Source organism: Anopheles stephensi, chromosome 3, assembly GCF_013141755.1.
Source record: "Anopheles stephensi strain Indian chromosome 3, UCI_ANSTEP_V1.0, whole genome shotgun sequence".
Lineage (NCBI taxonomy): Eukaryota > Metazoa > Arthropoda > Insecta > Diptera > Culicidae > Anopheles > Anopheles stephensi.
This window is the reverse complement of record NC_050203.1, coordinates 35,915,129-35,931,838: the sequence shown is the minus strand read 5'-3', so window position 1 is coordinate 35,931,838 and position 16,710 is coordinate 35,915,129. Positions and strand designations below refer to the sequence as shown.

Sequence of the window (16,710 nt, the reverse complement as noted above, 5' to 3'; positions counted from 1 at the left end):
AAGCAATGTAAATCATATCATTCCGCACCTGACTAAAACATTCAGGACGTCGGAAAGCAACCATTTGTGCAACCAATGGGGGCAACAGCAAACATGGTGTGTCGCGAGTTAAAATTATAGCATAAATGAAAGAACTGAACTGCAATCCGGTAACAAGTTTTCAATTAATAAGACTTTCTGACAATATAAACAGGCACTTTGGTTCGAGGTCTTTTCCGGTTGGCCATCCAGAATCAGAACAGAAGAATTCAATATGCTACATCTGCTTGTACATATATCTTTTATAAATAGCTTCTACGCTCAATGCAACAAACTAGCTCATGTTGGCGCTTAACTCCTTGGTCGAATCATAAACGTGCTATATTCATCTCCAGTTCTGCATATTCTACAGTTTCTGCAACTGTCTTATTTTAAGAACCAGCAAACGGAAGCATCCGCTCCGGATGCAATAGAGAAGAAAGCCCAAGGTTATGCAGCATTCGTCGAAACCTGTACCCCGCACGGTTTCAAGACGAAACCAACTGTTACAAAGTTGAGCAAGCAGCACGTGCGCCTGATGGGTTCAAGCGATCAGGTTACAGCCCGAAGGACCAGCAGTTGGTCGGTTGAAACATGAAGCCGCGGGCCCACTGCTTCGACTTGAGGCGTCCTCGTCGGACAGTCAATCTTTGCGCCTCGCTACCAAACGAAACACAGAACCGGGCCGTGTCCAAGCTCACGTTCTGGTTCGTTAAAAGCGGCTAACTAATGTGTAGGGAAAAAGGCGTTAGGCGTACGATCAGCCTGATGAATGATCACAATTTAGCTAGCTGATCATGACGGTGCATCAATAGCTTTGCAGTTCGGTTTGCAGCTTTATGAAAAATATTAATTTTTTTAGCGTTCCAATACAGAAGCTTCTTCGTCTGAGAAGATCAATGCGCTGACACATGCGCTACCACATGTTACCAGGAAAAGGCGATTTTTGGCACACGATTGACACGCTTGCTACCGACCATATGGCATGTATAGGTGTTTTGGCCGCGGATGTTGGATACCGCAATAAAAGGACCTAACTTGACCTAGATCCTTCGCCACACACAAAGACACAGCACGGTTGCTGTCTGAGCAATGGTTCCTAGCAACTGTTGCCATGTGTGAGGCTGCGGCTGTATATCAGCGATCAGAGAAAATGATCGATCCTTTGAAGATCGGTAGCACAAAATAATTAAAAAAGGTAGCTTTCGCGTGTGGTGTTGGGGAAAATATTGGGCAAAGAAATTGGTGCCGGAAGGACCTGGATAATACTGAGACGAATGGAAGGTCTCTTATTATCCAATTTTTTTGTTCCTCAATCTCTATTGGATAGTTTTATTATAAAGTGCATTTTGTTTTAATGTACTTTATTATCACTTAAAATTTTTTTAAAATCCAGCGTCCAAACGATGGACAACTTCCCAACGGAAACGGCTTCAAATCTGGTTCAAATTAACCTTAACATATTTCCGTCCGATCTAACACATCCTGCGACGAACGCATGCAGTAAAAACTGATACATCATTAATACTTGTCAAATCCATTTTAACACCCCAGATATCTTTAAACCGGCGCGTCCGCCTTCCGGACTATCCGGTTACACGTGGCCACCGGTGAGGAACCTTGAACCTTGAACCGTTCGCCATTCGCCGTTTGGTGGAGAAAGAGCACACATAAGCATTCCCATTACAAATAATTAAAAATAGGTCGTGCCACATAAGCGCTCCAGATTCCGGGAAGAATTTATCTTTCCCAACCAGCTGCACCGGCGATTCACTGACGGCATGTGTGCGTGTGTGCTCCCGGCACACGGCGTCCAGCTCATAATGTTCGTGTGCAGTGAACCTTTGACGGGGTGGGACGAAGGTTCAGAATCTTTCCGAATGAGCAGCTAGCTACTCGTTAATCACTTCATTATCAGCTTGTTTTGCCCGCATGCCAGACACCTCGATCGAAGAATGCGCACGTTAGCGCATTTTCTATCTCGTTTCTCTATCTCTCGTGGAATTTGTGATTTCTTTTCCTGCTCCTTTTAGGGTAGGGTGATTTTTTTTCCCAAAGTCCTCGGCAGCTGATTTTAAACCTATCAGTGCTGCGTGTGGAAACCATTTCTTCGATGTTCGTTTTTCATCCAACGTGTTCCGGGTTCGCTGGCTGACAGTTGTCGTTGCGCAAGTTACATGACTTTTGTCCGGAGCGCAAATCCTGCTTTCTAACGGCGTGTCCTGGGCGGATTAAACCGGGCAGAGAAAGGACCCCGAAAGGCCAATTAAAAATTGCCTACAATCTGTCAACCTCCTGTACACGATCTTTGAACCCAGCCGACTCTGGACCTCACCGTCCTCACCTCCACGTCCGTCAGGGAGTCGAGCCCGTTTAACGGTGATCATTCATACCGACCGGTGCTTGACAGAATCGGGGTCATTTCGGGCGGTACCGATGACCGGTTCGGTCTCCGATTTATTATCTCAATTTTCCGTCTATTCGATTGCATTTGTGCACAACACGTTGGAGGTTAGCGTGGTTGGGAATGTGGTGTCCTTTCACTACCTGAGCTATCACGGCGTTAGGTCTAGGATCCTGGGTCACGTTTATTCTAACCGCTGTCATAATTTTCTTGGGTAGTCTCTGCTCCTATTTGCTTCTCCTCGTTTGCTGTCTTGTTTCTTTAATGTTTACTTAACAAATAACTAAAATTGACCAAACAAACCACCCTGAAATGCGTCCCGTCGAAAAGAATATCATCAATTGAAGCTAGGATTTCGTAGAAATTCTGTTCAATAACTAACGCTGCAGTAGTTCATGTTGCTGTAGGATTAAAGACACCGGCAGCATTTCCGGATTCCTTCCAAGGAACAGCAATCAGCGGTGGTCCTTCGAATAACATCTCATTGTCGCATCGTACCGAAATGGCAAGAGACCTCAGAGTGTGGACCATTTTTTTCCCCCTCTTGCTTAAGACACATCCTCAACGCATCCTATACAACAACAAAATCACACATCCTGATCACACCTACCGCCCAGGTTGTGTGAAAGGGTCTCGTGGTAATCACCGAAAAACAAACAGACTCATGAAGAAAAAGCCGAATGTCACTCGCAGGTCACAGGCTGATGATATGTCTAATTTATTTCAAACCTTCCGCCTAACCGCCCAGCCCGACCAGGCCAGCAAGAAGATTACCTCTCGCGTGGTGTCTTTATTCCAAATGCGGCGGCTCAGTGTTTCTAAAGTTTTCCGAAAAAAACAGCCTAATGATATTGATTCCCGAGGGGTGGGCCGCTGCTTTTTCTGTCTTGTTTTACTGAAACGATCCGATGGCTCCAATGGCGGTAAACGTCAAATGTGGAAGGTAATAATGATAATGATGATGGCGGTGTTGTAATTTTCTAGATAAACTATCTAATGATACCGAACGCAACGTGTCCATCCAAACCTTAGGCAAAGGCAACGTGGCTTGTAAACGAGAGTGACATATTGAACGCGAACGCGTAATAATGTTCAGCCATGGTCACCCTTGTCTTAGGGTTTTGGGGCGTATGGATGTTGAATGGATTTTATCGGCGTGTAGCTATGTAATTACCCAAGAGGAGGTCGCTGACTGTGCTTGTTTCAGCCTTAGAACAAACAAATCAGCTGTAGAACGAGAAGCATAGCGACAATCCATTAATGGGTTATTGATGGCGCTACGAGCCGGGGATCTAAGTCGCTTGGAAATTTGGTGAGGCGAATGAGGCACAATAGAGTTACTCGAACACGAAGGATGATTCTTTTAGTAAAGTCTATATTATTGCAATACTAAATGAAAAAAATAAATTCAAAATCTCTCACATTCTTCACTTACCACGTTCACAAAATCCTGGAAAGAGATCGCCTCCACCTTGGAGGTCTTCGCTTTCAGCGCACGATCGAACAGTATGTCACGTTTGTTAGACGGTACGTTGGCGAGTAATTCTGGTGATTTGAGGGCAGCGACAAAATCGTCCACCGGAATTTCCCCAAATCCTTCGGGATCGAACTGCAGAAGAGAGAAGAATGCAATGTGCAGTTGACAGAGCACGCGCGTAGTTGGGGATCGACCGTTTTGATGGTGGCCGTGGGTCATGCTTACCGCATCGAATAATTGACGCCATTTCTGTGGAAAGACACAAGAAATGGAAGATCGAATCGCAAATTAACAATTGGGAAGAAACATGTTGTGCGGTTTCAGTTTGGCCGGAGAACACCAACGCCATTTCCACTGCTCAAGGATAACGGCGTCCATCTCCAAGGGTATCAAGACGCGCGTTCGACTGTGTGTACTTACATCCTTCATAAGTTCCCGGCGCAGCTCGACTTCGTCATACTCCGAGTTGAGGTCTGTGTGGTCCGTCTCATAAACTGGTTCTCCGTCGCCGGACTGCGAGATGCTGGTCCCGATGCTGCCGAGCGAGCCGGCAATCGTGGAAATGTGCTCGATATCGGCCGAAGTTTCTTGTTGACTGTTCCTGGCTGCATCAAGCTTGGCACTACCCCTTTCATAACCGGACCACAAGACGTTCGGATAGTCTGAACGTACCGAACTCTACAGATGAGCTGTGTGACTCACCCCAGTCATAGATTTTTGGGAGGAATGCTTGGGAATAGTGTGTGAGGCCTGTTCATAAAGATGTCTCAGGATCGTATTGCCTCAAACTCTCTCGGTGGTTATCACTTCTGGCGTCATCTACCAAGCGCATCCACCAAATAACTATAACTTCTTGTGGTTCAGGAAGGAAGATTTATGAAAGAAAGCATAATAAAATTAGGTAGCATCACTCGTTAAAGTTATAGATATGCTGTAGACCACCATGACAAAGACCTCAAGAACCGTTATAACTGCCCCCTGCCTTTCACATCAAAGGACAATACAATAAAATTACCACGATTCGCATCGCAAGATAGCGTGCTGCCGAGAATCCTTTTCTACTGTACAATGTCTCCTGATTCAAGTGAAAAGCTGCCATAGCTATTGTCCAATGCACTTTCTAATGGATGGCGCTTCGGAAGAATCGATTGGAAAGCAGGATCTCGGCTGCTTGTTTGCCACTATCATCCCGTTAGGTCTGTGTGATCTTATCTTCCAGGACTGGAGATCTGGTGCTTACATGGTGTCCTGACCATCATACCGACCGAAAACCCAACCCGGGCACAAAAGCTGAAAACAGAGTGAAAAAACGGTCAATCACTCCGTGTTCCCCCCGCGTTTAGGCTTCCGAATGCAGGCACAATGTTTATAAATCATCATCAAAGCCTGTGCCTGGCTGCCTGCCTGCCTGTGCCTGGTCCTGGTTCAGCAGGACTCAACGGCCCAATCATCAGCAGGAGCAGGAATTATTTCGGTAGAACGCAAAACCGAACGTTTTCGGTTCCTTGCTACACACCTCGGCTGATGATGACGGGCGCGATGGTAGTTCGTGATAACGGCGCTATGGGAAAAAGGTCGTAAATTTGTTTAGAAAGGCATGAGATGGTAAATTTTGCCTACGAAAGGTGTTAATTTTATAGTCGGTGGAGTGATATACGGTTGGGTTTTGGAAATGCGCGTGATGCATGTCACATAAAGGTAAAAGTATGATTGAGAGATATCCATTTTTTTTATAATGTTATACAAGTTTTAATATTTACCTCAGAAATTTCAAAACAAGCTCTTTTTTTGTCAAAGACTTCAATTTTTTATTATAAAGGGGCGTTTTAAAATAAATATAATATTATAAATAAGTTCAAATTAATTTGAGCTTAGTATAAAAAAAACCACAAAATCTGTACTGAGCTATCCTTGCATGTATCAGTTTAATATCTCTCTTTTCAATTTTCAATTCCAAAATAGTCCTTGCTGAGGTTATGTTGCAATAGTTACTCTAACTATTGTACTACGAATAATTTTATGAAGGCAGGTGCGATGCTCTATTTGGTTGCGATGTCCACTTCTTACATGAAGGAATTGGTGTAAAATCCCATCTGGACTAGTACGCAGAACAAATGATTCAGTTACGAATAAATTAAGGCGAGGAAGTCTTATGGCCAACAGGACGTACAAGATCATTAAAATGAATGTAGTGTATGTATAATAAAATACCTGGGAAAAAAACCAAATCAGACTAAATGTAGAAAAGTTTTCGTGGGCCACACGGCCAAATATATTGTTTTTTGGCCTAACGACGTACGTGTCTTAACGCCATCTATTAAATTACTAAACTTATTGACGGCTCATAGTTTGATAGTTAATATTCACTACGAGTACACTGGCTACGAATGGGATTTGATCCCCGATCCTTCTATGTATCGCCTCGCCCACCAAACTGCCCACATGGACAAATGCGCAAATCGTTTATTTAAATGTGAAAGGTAGATCAACTAAGCGTTCTTCTTCTTATGATTTTAATAAACGGAACTTTGTGCGAGATGATGGTTGGTCCCCCAGACTTTTCTTCTTGTCGTGCATTTTAGATGTCAAGCTTTTCATGACTGTCTCACATACGTCCAGTTAAATCGCATTGATGGGTATGTTAACTTCTTCGTCTAGAACAGTCATCGCTTGTTGGCGGTCCAACCCTGCCAAACAGTGAGTTTCTGGAACATAGGCCTTGGAACCTAGTGAATCTCGTATGTCCTGGTCGTGCCCCGATATCGACAATTTTGCTTAGTAACTTACTGATGAAAAACTATAAATGGATCGCTGAAGTCGAGCAAATTTTGGGATCTGTTTCCAACTGCCGGACCGTTTCCCCGGTACCTAGAACTGACTATCCAGGTTCAGGTAGAGCTAAATAAAGGACTACTTGCAATTCAACAGCTCTTGAGATTATACACTCAAAGAAAGAGAAGAAAAGAGAATGGAATAGGCATACTATATCATCTAATTTACTATCAGCAAGATGCCATCAATTGTCAAAGTAAACTTTCTGTAAAGTTCCCAGTGGTCTATCACTTCAAGAGTCCTTTCCGACTTTTCCGACCCGTATGTGTGACGAATCCGATCTAATGAATATATCCAGCAACATCGCAATTTTGGGTGGTCCGGTGGCCGGGGAGATAGAAGCGTCGGTCTCCACAATCCGGGCCGTTTCCCCGTAGTGAGAACTTACTATCCAACTACCTGGAATCATTAAGTTTAGTAAGCCATTGAATGGCCGCGCAGATCGGTTAAGCCAATAACATCCAAAGATCACACCATATAGTTCCTGATGAATTTGGTATGATGGGCAGTTTATATTTAATTTTATCTATTTTCATTTAACCAACTACACTCGACTTCAACGATGCTTCATAAAAAATCATAGAATGTAAAAAAGAAACCTCAAACAATAATCCAAGACGTTGATTCCTAAGACTAGGCAAAGGAGACAGTTGTTAGCGAACTGCGAATCTCCAATCAATCTCGTCGGACTCTCAAACACTCAAACCAGCATCTGCAAACACTCAGCTCCAACTGGGCAGCAGGGCTGCGAGACGTAACCCCAAACAACAGAACCGCCCAAAGGCTGGTTCGAAAATTCCCACAATTAAATTAAATTGAGTTTTCGGTTTGCTTCACTTCCATTTTACCTGTTAACCGCGGGCCCGGACTGGACGGTACACAGACGAAACCAAAAAACCAAAACCTAAATAAAAAACCCCCCACAACAGATCCCTGGTGGTCTGGACGTGGCCCGGTCGTTTCGCCGTTCGGGCTAACTGCAGTCACACGACAAGGATTGAAGGCGACAGTTATCCGTGAAGGCTTCCGTGGGTCTCCGTGGCTAAAGCCAGTTAATATAAATCTGATTATAATAAACTAATGATCCTTCAGATGCAGTTCAGTCTCACGGGTCGCAGTTTCGGTGCAGCAGCCGGAACAGCAGCAAATGCAACGGGCGAGCGAGTGACACAAGGCGCACAACGACATCGGGGCAAAGCTGGGCGATCTCTCACCAGCGAGTCAGCGTTTTTTTTTTTTTGTTGCTGCGCCCGCGGGACCCCACAGCGAGGATTGAGAGATGAGTGATTATTTACCGGCGCTCTGGAAGCAACTTAATTTCGTAGCGTTTGCTTTGTTTTTATCCACAGCGTTCTCCAGTTCTTCCGTGGCCGCCTCTTGGCGCTGCAGAAGGATGTTTCTTGACCTCTGTGCTTTTGCGAGCCACGCTGGCATGTTTTGGGTTCACGCTGAGTTAGATGTGAAATTAAAATTTAAACATGTCTTTATTATCCCTGCCGCAAGACCCCCCCAAAAAAAAGCGAGCCCAAACACTTTGTTGTGCCACCAGAGTCGGTCTCCTCTTTATTTGTCTTTTCGGGGTACGTTCTCAGAGATATGCACGATCGACGACGACGACGACGACTATTAACACCTCCTTACGGTGGTGATTGTCAGATCGCGGAAAGATTACACTTGACGAGCCGAGCGAGCGAACCGAGCGATGGGAGGCCCGCCCCTGACCGCCGGCAGGAATAATCAGACTGCTTGACGAAAGCGGAAATGAATACCGAGCCGGTGGTGTGTTTGCTACAAATTACACCGAATCAACCGAGTCCGGACCTATCCCGGACCATCCCGAGGTGCCTGCCGCGGCCATGCCACCGTTGGTGGAAAAGCGCTGTATTGAATATTGAGGTGAAACAAATCATGATCATTAACAATGATGTGAAACAGATCTTTGATGTTGTGCCGCTGGGAAAGAAGCTACTCACGGATAGAATCCGTTGTCATAGTACGTGAGAATCGTGTTGAAGCTTTCCCACCTGTTTTACCGAGCAGGGGGAATGATAATTTGTTTTCCAATCTATTATCAGCTTCGAATTGTTTCTTTTTTGTTCGCTTAACGATCGTGAAGATGACCATACTAGGGTAAAGTATGCAAACCTTAGATCCAGTTGGAATATCTTCATGATAAGTAATTTCTCAACTTTTGCTTTTAAAAATTTGTACTGAACTTCATGAAAGCATAGCAATCGCATCAAAAGTCTTTTTTATCATAAAACGTTGACGATTCAAAGCAATTCACTTGCTCAAATGTGCTCACTTCGCCCTGCGAAGACAGCCGACCGCTAAACAAGGAGGAGTACACAATTTAAAAGGATGATTAAACTTCATCGTCCATTTAAAAAGCTCATTTCATCATTTGGGTGCCCTCGTTCGTTGATCGTTTGTATTTTTGTTCACGATCTTCTACGTCTTTCGTCGATCACTTAACAGGATTTTGTATGCACCAACCAAGGCAAGACCGGCTCATCGTCGTTCCGTTTCGTTTCGTTTCGTTTATGACCTCCTCCTCCTCCATGCTGATGCTGCGATGTTTGAAAAGGATACATTTTTTTAGATGAAGCTTAGAAAAGCTAATTGGACAAACCGCGATGCATAACAAAGGCCTGTTTTATGGGTTTGGTTCGCTTCAAAGCAGGTCGCTGAACTAAAAATGCAATATGCGGCCGTTTGCTGTATTGTTATCCGTTTACAACTTGTTGGTAGTCTGGCTTTCGTTATTAATTGTGTCTCGATTTGTTCAGATTGTTTAAGAAGCTGAGGAACTGTATTTGAAATGTGATGTTGGCTAAGGAATTTGGTAAGATCTAGCTTCTTTTTATTTCACAGCTTACTTTCTTAATTACTTACTTATCCGGCGCTACGACTGCTTCACGATCTTGGTTTGCTGCAAAAATCCATTATCACGACCGTTCTAGCGGACGCCTCAACGCCGTCACTCCATCTAAGTTTGGATGCCTACCAAGCCTCCTCTGTCCGTGTGGACGCCCTAACAGGGCTGGGTTGTCCAGTGTCATTCTCTTGACATGACCAGCCCACCGGAGCCTATCTAGTCTAACTTGCTGTACGATGGTGAGAACTCCGTTTAGCTGGTAGAGATGGTCGTTGCTGCGGCTCCTCCATTGTCCTTCCGCACATATTGCATTGTTCTTTCTCACGAAAGCGGCTAAGAGGGCTTCGTAAGTTTGCTGGGACTATAAATGTTTTGTACAATGCCAGCTTCGTCCGTCGCGACAGGTTTTTAGAGTGGAGAAGTTTCCTCAGGCTGTAGTATGTCCGGTTGGCAGCCAGCACCCTCGCGCATAACTCAACACCAATGTTACTATTGGTGCAAACTTTTGACCCCAGATAGGTGAAGTTTTGGACGACTTCGAAGTTGGACAAACCGCGATGCATAACAAAGGCCTGTTTTATGGGTTTGGTTCGCTTCAAAGCAGGTCGCTGAACTAAAAATGCAATATGCGGCCGTTTGCTGTATTGTTATCCGTTTACAACTTGTTGGTAGTCTGGCTTTCGTTATTAATTGTGTCTCGATTTGTTCAGATTGTTTAAGAAGCTGAGGAACTGTATTTGAAATGTGATGTTGGCTAAGGAATTTGGTAAGATCTAGCTTCTTTTTATTTCACAGCTTACTTTCTTAATTACTTACTTATCCGGCGCTACGACTGCTTCACGATCTTGGTTTGCTGCAAAAATCCATTATCACGACCGTTCTAGCGGACGCCTCAACGCCGTCACTCCATCTAAGTTTGGATGCCTACCAAGCCTCCTCTGTCCGTGTGGACGCCCTAACAGGGCTGGGTTGTCCAGTGTCATTCTCTTGACATGACCAGCCCACCGGAGCCTATCTAGTCTAACTTGCTGTACGATGGTGAGAACTCCGTTTAGCTGGTAGAGATGGTCGTTGCTGCGGCTCCTCCATTGTCCTTCCGCACATATTGCATTGTTCTTTCTCACGAAAGCGGCTAAGAGGGCTTCGTAAGTTTGCTGGGACTATAAATGTTTTGTACAATGCCAGCTTCGTCCGTCGCGACAGGTTTTTAGAGTGGAGAAGTTTCCTCAGGCTGTAGTATGTCCGGTTGGCAGCCAGCACCCTCGCGCATAACTCAACACCAATGTTACTATTGGTGCAAACTTTTGACCCCAGATAGGTGAAGTTTTGGACGACTTCGAAGGTGCGGTCACCCCTGCGTAGATCAGTGTTTGTTAGCAAGGCCCTCTGGTGGTGAGAGCATCATTTTAGATTTCGTCTCATTAATCTCCAACTCAAGTTTAAGGCCGCACGCTTGATCCTTTGATAAGCTTTTGCTGCATAGGAGAGCCTCAAACCAATCACGTCTATGTCAGCGCAAGGATCTGCATTGACTGGTCCCCGAAGTTCCCACCTCAGCGAGTCACAAATGGCTCTTTCTATATACAGATTGAAAAGAAGACAGGCAAGCCCTGGCACAGGTCCTTGGTGGTAGCAAAAGGGCCCTCAGAGTTTTCCATCCAACTTCACCTGGCATGTGAAGTTGAAGCTAGTGAAATAAAAATCAAAATTTCATACGTACTTTTTACGTGACAAACTCTCTTCTTAAAAACCCTGTAGATCTCCCAATTTTTCGTTAATTGGTAATTTGTCTGGTTATTAGACTCAACAATCCAATAGAAGAAGAAAAATGCTCGTGTTGCTGGTTAATGCGACAAACTTCAAATGAGCTGCTGTGGGTATGTAGAACTGATTGTATACCTACCACTTCAACGTATCTTACTGACGATGTTAAAGGCTATTTACTGCTTGGAGAAAATGCTCTTATCATCAAGTATTGCTTCTCTTTCCTCCACTTCCTCCTGTGGCGCTGGTGTTGATATGAAATTAGTTTTTTCGTTATTGAAAGAAGCCGAACATATCATAGTGGTAGATCATAGTATGAGCAAACTAAGCAGATTCTTGAGTCCCAAGCTTTTAAGGGGCACCATGAGGTATCTTCCTGTAAGCTAATTATTAGGCCCTAGGAGGTCCTCGGTCATTTAGATACTAGCACAGTCAGCAGATTCGACGTGTTACGAGCCTATAACTTTAATTCTGCTTAGAGCTTCCAAGGGGCTTGATTTGCCACTGAAGACCAAGAGATTACCTCGTAGTTCATGGTGGATGGGACGACAATATTAATAGATAAAAAAAAGCCATCCCGAGACAACGATCAATTCCACGATTCCAATGCTGAACAACTTGCAATAGAAACGCTTATCTCTCAAAAGAGTGTACGCACCGTCACAAAGAACAGGCAGGATATCTAGCAGGGCGATAAAGTGGTCGGGAAAAGTGCAACGATATTGTAGTTCAACTTCGACCCACATGAAATTGTGTGGAAAAAATGCGTTCCGGATTATGCTACGAATAATCGACACATTGATCGTGCTTAAGTGCAGAATGCAGGACGAAATACGAAAATTCTGACAACCAAATTCTGAATTATACATAATATGCCAGCAATGACACTTAATTTAAACTTGGATTACTATCACATAAACATCAGTTAAATTACTGACTATGCAATACGAATCTAAATCCTGTAAATATAGGTCCTATATCTGCAATTAATCGTGATCAATCAATTAATTGGCTGTGCTCTCTTGCAATTGAACAGAGTTAAAACGCGATTCATATTGGCATGATTGTTTAGTTTATATCATTCCAATTTTATGCCATTCAAAATTTCGCACACTAGCTTTGATTCAGAATATTCAACTTACCCAAACATTGTTTTTAATGCATCAACTCAGCTGTAATGAGATTGTTGAAGGATTAACATATACTACTCAATGGAGTTGCCTGGTAGTTTATGCAATTTCCAGTTCTCCATATTGGATGAATCTATGGATTCTGGAAGCAATTATTGTTAGCCCTCCAATCAATCCCTGATGGATTTGACTTTCCTCCATTTCTATCTATCTAAACAGTGTAATCTATCTCGTGCTATTTATTTCACACTAGGAGAACTGCGCTCCTGGACGCCGTCTTGCATCCGGATTGCTGAAGAACACCAACTTTGCAGGGTTGTCGTTCTCCATCCGGTCGATATAGCCTAGCGTACTCTCCCAGATCCTGGCGCATCGGATTATACCGGTCAGTCCGTAGAGACGCTGCAGTTCGATGGCCGAGCTTCTCCTCCAAAGTCCGTCTTCTTGAACACCTCCAAAGATTGACCTCTCTAAATGTCAATCTCAAGCAGTGTCCTTGTTTCGTGGCCGTATAACATTACTGGACGAGTCGAAGTGTTTTATATGGTTCGTGATGAGAGTTTTTTGCAGATGTTTACGGAGTCTGTAGTAGGCTCGGATAATGCACATGACGCGACGCTGGATGCCTCGAGACACACTCGATACAAACTCGTCCACCACCGCAAACGTGTGATCCCTTGCGAGGCCAAGAGCCAGGGGATCCCACTTGACCAGCATGTACTTCGTTAATTCCACGTTCCTATGCAATACGATCCTCACAGCTGAACTTCAGAGCCACCGACACACATCCGCCTGCTTTCTCCCTATGGTTGTAAGAGGTTAATGAGGTCTCGGAGACCCAAAGCCACAATAGATAAATATGATGAGATGAGATAAAAAAAAAAAATTTCTATGATGCCCTGACGGTCCATTTGATCAGCAAATCAAGTAACTTCCTTCTTCTTCTATATTGGCACTACTACCTCGAGAGGTCTCGGTCTGCCATATCTGGCTTTCTGTGACTTGGTTTTACCCGTCAGTCCTGCGTACGGGGAGGCTGTCTGGCTGGGAAATGAACCCCGGTCCTGCCGTGTGAAGACCGGCGCTGTTATCGCCTTGACCACCGGACCGCCCCGAAGTAACTTCCACAATTAATAATTGTATAAATCTAAAAATGTTAATTAGTTCTCAATTTTTGCATAATTTTGACCATTTCATAGATCCCAGAAAACCACTTCCAACTGCTCTAAAATTTAACCTGAAACTTGAGAGCAATAATTATTATAACTCTAATTCTATTGATTCCCACAGATTAATAACGTACGTAAAGAAAATGTTTCAAATAGTGTTATGAAATGTTTATGAGCTATAAACCACACTCGACCAAGTTTTGTCGCTATCTTTGCATCCGCTTATTTATGCAGTCGATGTTTCCCGCCCGATGACCGATGTCTGTGGTGTGCATTTTTGGCTATGGCATGAAGCATGCACCCAAAAAAAAACAAGAATCGATTATCGTGGTGCACCGCTCCTCGGAACATAACATTCGAAAATTGTGTTAAAGTACAGACAATGCAGACAACACATCAAGCAGCCAAACCGAAGCCTGCGTTGTGCAAAACCCAGTACCGACAATAATGCAACCGAAATGCAACCGACATTCTCCGGCACAACTCGCGACGAGCAAAAACAATGCAGACAGCAGCCCGCCAGCCCAAAGCGCATTGTCCCCACGTTTGAATTGTCGCCTAACGGTACATTTGGGCTCAGACTTAGAAGCATTCCGAAGGTCACTGCAGACCGACGACAGATGCAACCTGGCGGGAAAAATGCGCCAACCCCCTTCCCTTTCCTTCTACCTTCCGCCGTTCCTCGCGCGCAACAATCTAACGTCTGCCGATTGTTTTAGAGGTTTCGGGGTGTTTTTTTTTTTAATGTTTTGTTTTCGATTTCGATCGCGTTTATTTTGATTATTACCTACCTACCTACGTTCGTATCGCACTCGTATGGGAAGAAATGGAGCTGGGACTCCAAGAGGACTCCTTTTATGGACAACAAAAGGGCTACGGCTCGGACGATGAGAAAGAAAAGGAATAAAAATTGATGCGCCGGCACTGACTGTGTTCGATGCCAGTGTTGTTGAGCATATGCCACCCGGGTACGTGCCATTTATTAGGCCATCGCGATGGGAAGACCGTCCTTGCGAATGGATGTTTAAATTATAGCTTGAGACTTAAATCACAATCTTAAGAAAAGCTAGCTTCTTCTGGTTTGCCATTTGACCAAGTTAAATGGATTAACTTGTAAGGTTATGATCCTGACCCACAGAGAAATGACCAGTATTAAACACCATCCGGACCGTCCTCCGGTAGGCGTGACTTTAAAGCTACAAACAAATTAAGCTTAGGACTTAGGGCCAGGGTATTCAGTTTTCCTTCCTTCAGATAACAATCGGGTATCATAGGTTATGCGAATTGATGTGGCCAACTTATCGAAATCGGTCTCCTGGGTAGATAAGGACTTCGTCGATCCATGGTACCTTGGTAATTCTCCTGACTGGTAGCCACACTTTACCTCACGACGCGCTGTCGTGCTGACCAACTGCTGCTTCAGGCCGATTTGGAGCGGTTCCAGTTCTGATGCTCAAGTGATCTTGAGTTATCCGTCGAGAAGTGCCCTTGTGTCTCACTTCGTGATCCTTAACGATAAGTTAAGCTTCCATGATCAGCTAGTTGGCATGCTAAAGCAGCTGACGCGAGAACTGATCCCTCTGTGACTAAAACCCTCTACTGCCAGCTGGTTCGATCAGCGGTAGAGCAATGCATCCGATATGTAGTGGTCTTCGTCGCCATGATCCCTGGAACGTCTGGAGGCCACTCAACGAAAATTCATGAGGTTTTCACTACGTTCCTGAAGGGCTAACGTGTATTATATCGATAGCCTTGTGGACTATCGAATCGCTGATTCTGTTCTCCGTGGCCAACTTTTATGTCCAGGCGAGAACTTTTATGTCCATCTCGTGAGTCCTTGGTCTCGTTAGAGTCCAGTTCTTTTTATCTGAACATTAAGATAGCTTTTAGTTGTTTATGTCGTCCGTTGCATTTTTAATTAAATATTAATAAAACAACAAAATTACTAAAATAAAACAACGTACGGCAGCAGTAGTTAGTGTATGTTTCAATGCCACACTGGCATTTGGAGTAGCGGATTAGCATATGGGCTGAGTAGGCGGCCACAAGGGACTCCGGTAGGAGGGGGCCTTGGTTGTAAGATTTTGGTTGTTGGTCTTACTACATAAATGATGACCTCGTGTAGTGGACTAATTTTGGTAATTACCCCTCATATAGTCCTGTATGCTGCCTTTTAGATCCTGTCCCGAATACTCTTCTGCAGACTTGCGTCCCTTGCTACAAATTTCGTCGGAAGCTACCAAGATGAACAGTTAGAGGGTAATCCACGACCGCTCAATTCTTCACTCTACGGCAGATCCTCCAGAAGTGCCGGAAGCACCTGTTCATTGATTTCAAGGACGTCATCGTAGGCCATACGATATCATTGATCGGACCGAGCTATAGAACTGCAGCAGTACGAATTCTCTTTCAATTTGGTACGACTACTGAAGATCGCAACGTACAGTGTGTAGTGCAAGGAATCTCGTCAGGTACTGACGCAAAGGGATGGTCTCTCCTTTTCTGTGAAAGGTGTCATATGCGATGCACGTAAATCGACATCCGAGATACGATTTTTACCCGTTTTCTCCATCAATATCATTGGACGGACATCTGTGGCGTTGCACGAGACGGACTCCCGACTGAAACGCGAGCCCAATAGGATTGGATTGAGGATCAATGTGACGAAGACAAGGTTCCTGTATGCCGGAGGCTTGGATTGTGATAGAGACCGCCTCGGAAGCAGAGTTTCGCATCGCAGTATCGCAAATGCACAACATATCGCATGCTTAACGAGTCTTGGAATATGCTAACAGAGGATGCCAAACACATCAGCATTTTGGAGTGGCGGGTGCTAAGCTGGAAAGCTGGAAGGATTCGATGGCTGGGGCACTTGATGAGGATGCCGGACTCATGCCCCACCAGGAAGGTACTTACAGCTAGCTTCTAGATTGGACCAAGCAACGTCGAATCTGTTGGAGATCGGAAGCAACCTGATTGGTCTTGTTAATGAGTGAAGTGCACAAGTGAAGTTAATGGAAAAAATCACTACATTCAAG

The 16,710-nt window shown here is 44.5% G+C and overlaps 1 protein-coding gene across 1 annotated transcript; it reads right to left on the bottom strand.

Annotated features, from left to right (window-relative positions):
* Positions 1-3,759: 3,759 nt before the first annotated feature.
* On the bottom strand, positions 3,760-9,325 carry LOC118508950. Its single transcript, XM_036048864.1, has 6 exons — positions 9,228-9,325; positions 8,705-8,755; positions 4,320-4,527; positions 4,125-4,148; positions 3,858-4,031; positions 3,760-3,795 (listed from the first exon to the last, which is right to left on the bottom strand). Exons 1-6 carry the CDS (start codon positions 9,323-9,325, stop codon positions 3,760-3,762), a joined length of 591 nt encoding a protein of 196 aa, XP_035904757.1.
* Positions 9,326-16,710: the final 7,385 nt, after the last annotated feature.

Bases quoted from the DNA above. Each gene is read 5' to 3' on its own strand.
- LOC118508950 (XM_036048864.1), bottom strand. From the start codon at position 9,325: ATGTATCCTTTTCAAACATCGCAGCATCAGCATGGAGGAGGAGGAGGT. The intron at 4,032-4,124 runs GTAAGCATGACC...TCTCTTCTGCAG, and splicing joins GGCGTCAATTATTCGATGCG to TTCGATCCCGAAGGATTTGG. The intron at 3,796-3,857 runs GTAAGTGAAGAA...GCAATAATATAG, and splicing joins TCCAGGATTTTGTGAACGTG to ACTTTACTAAAAGAATCATC.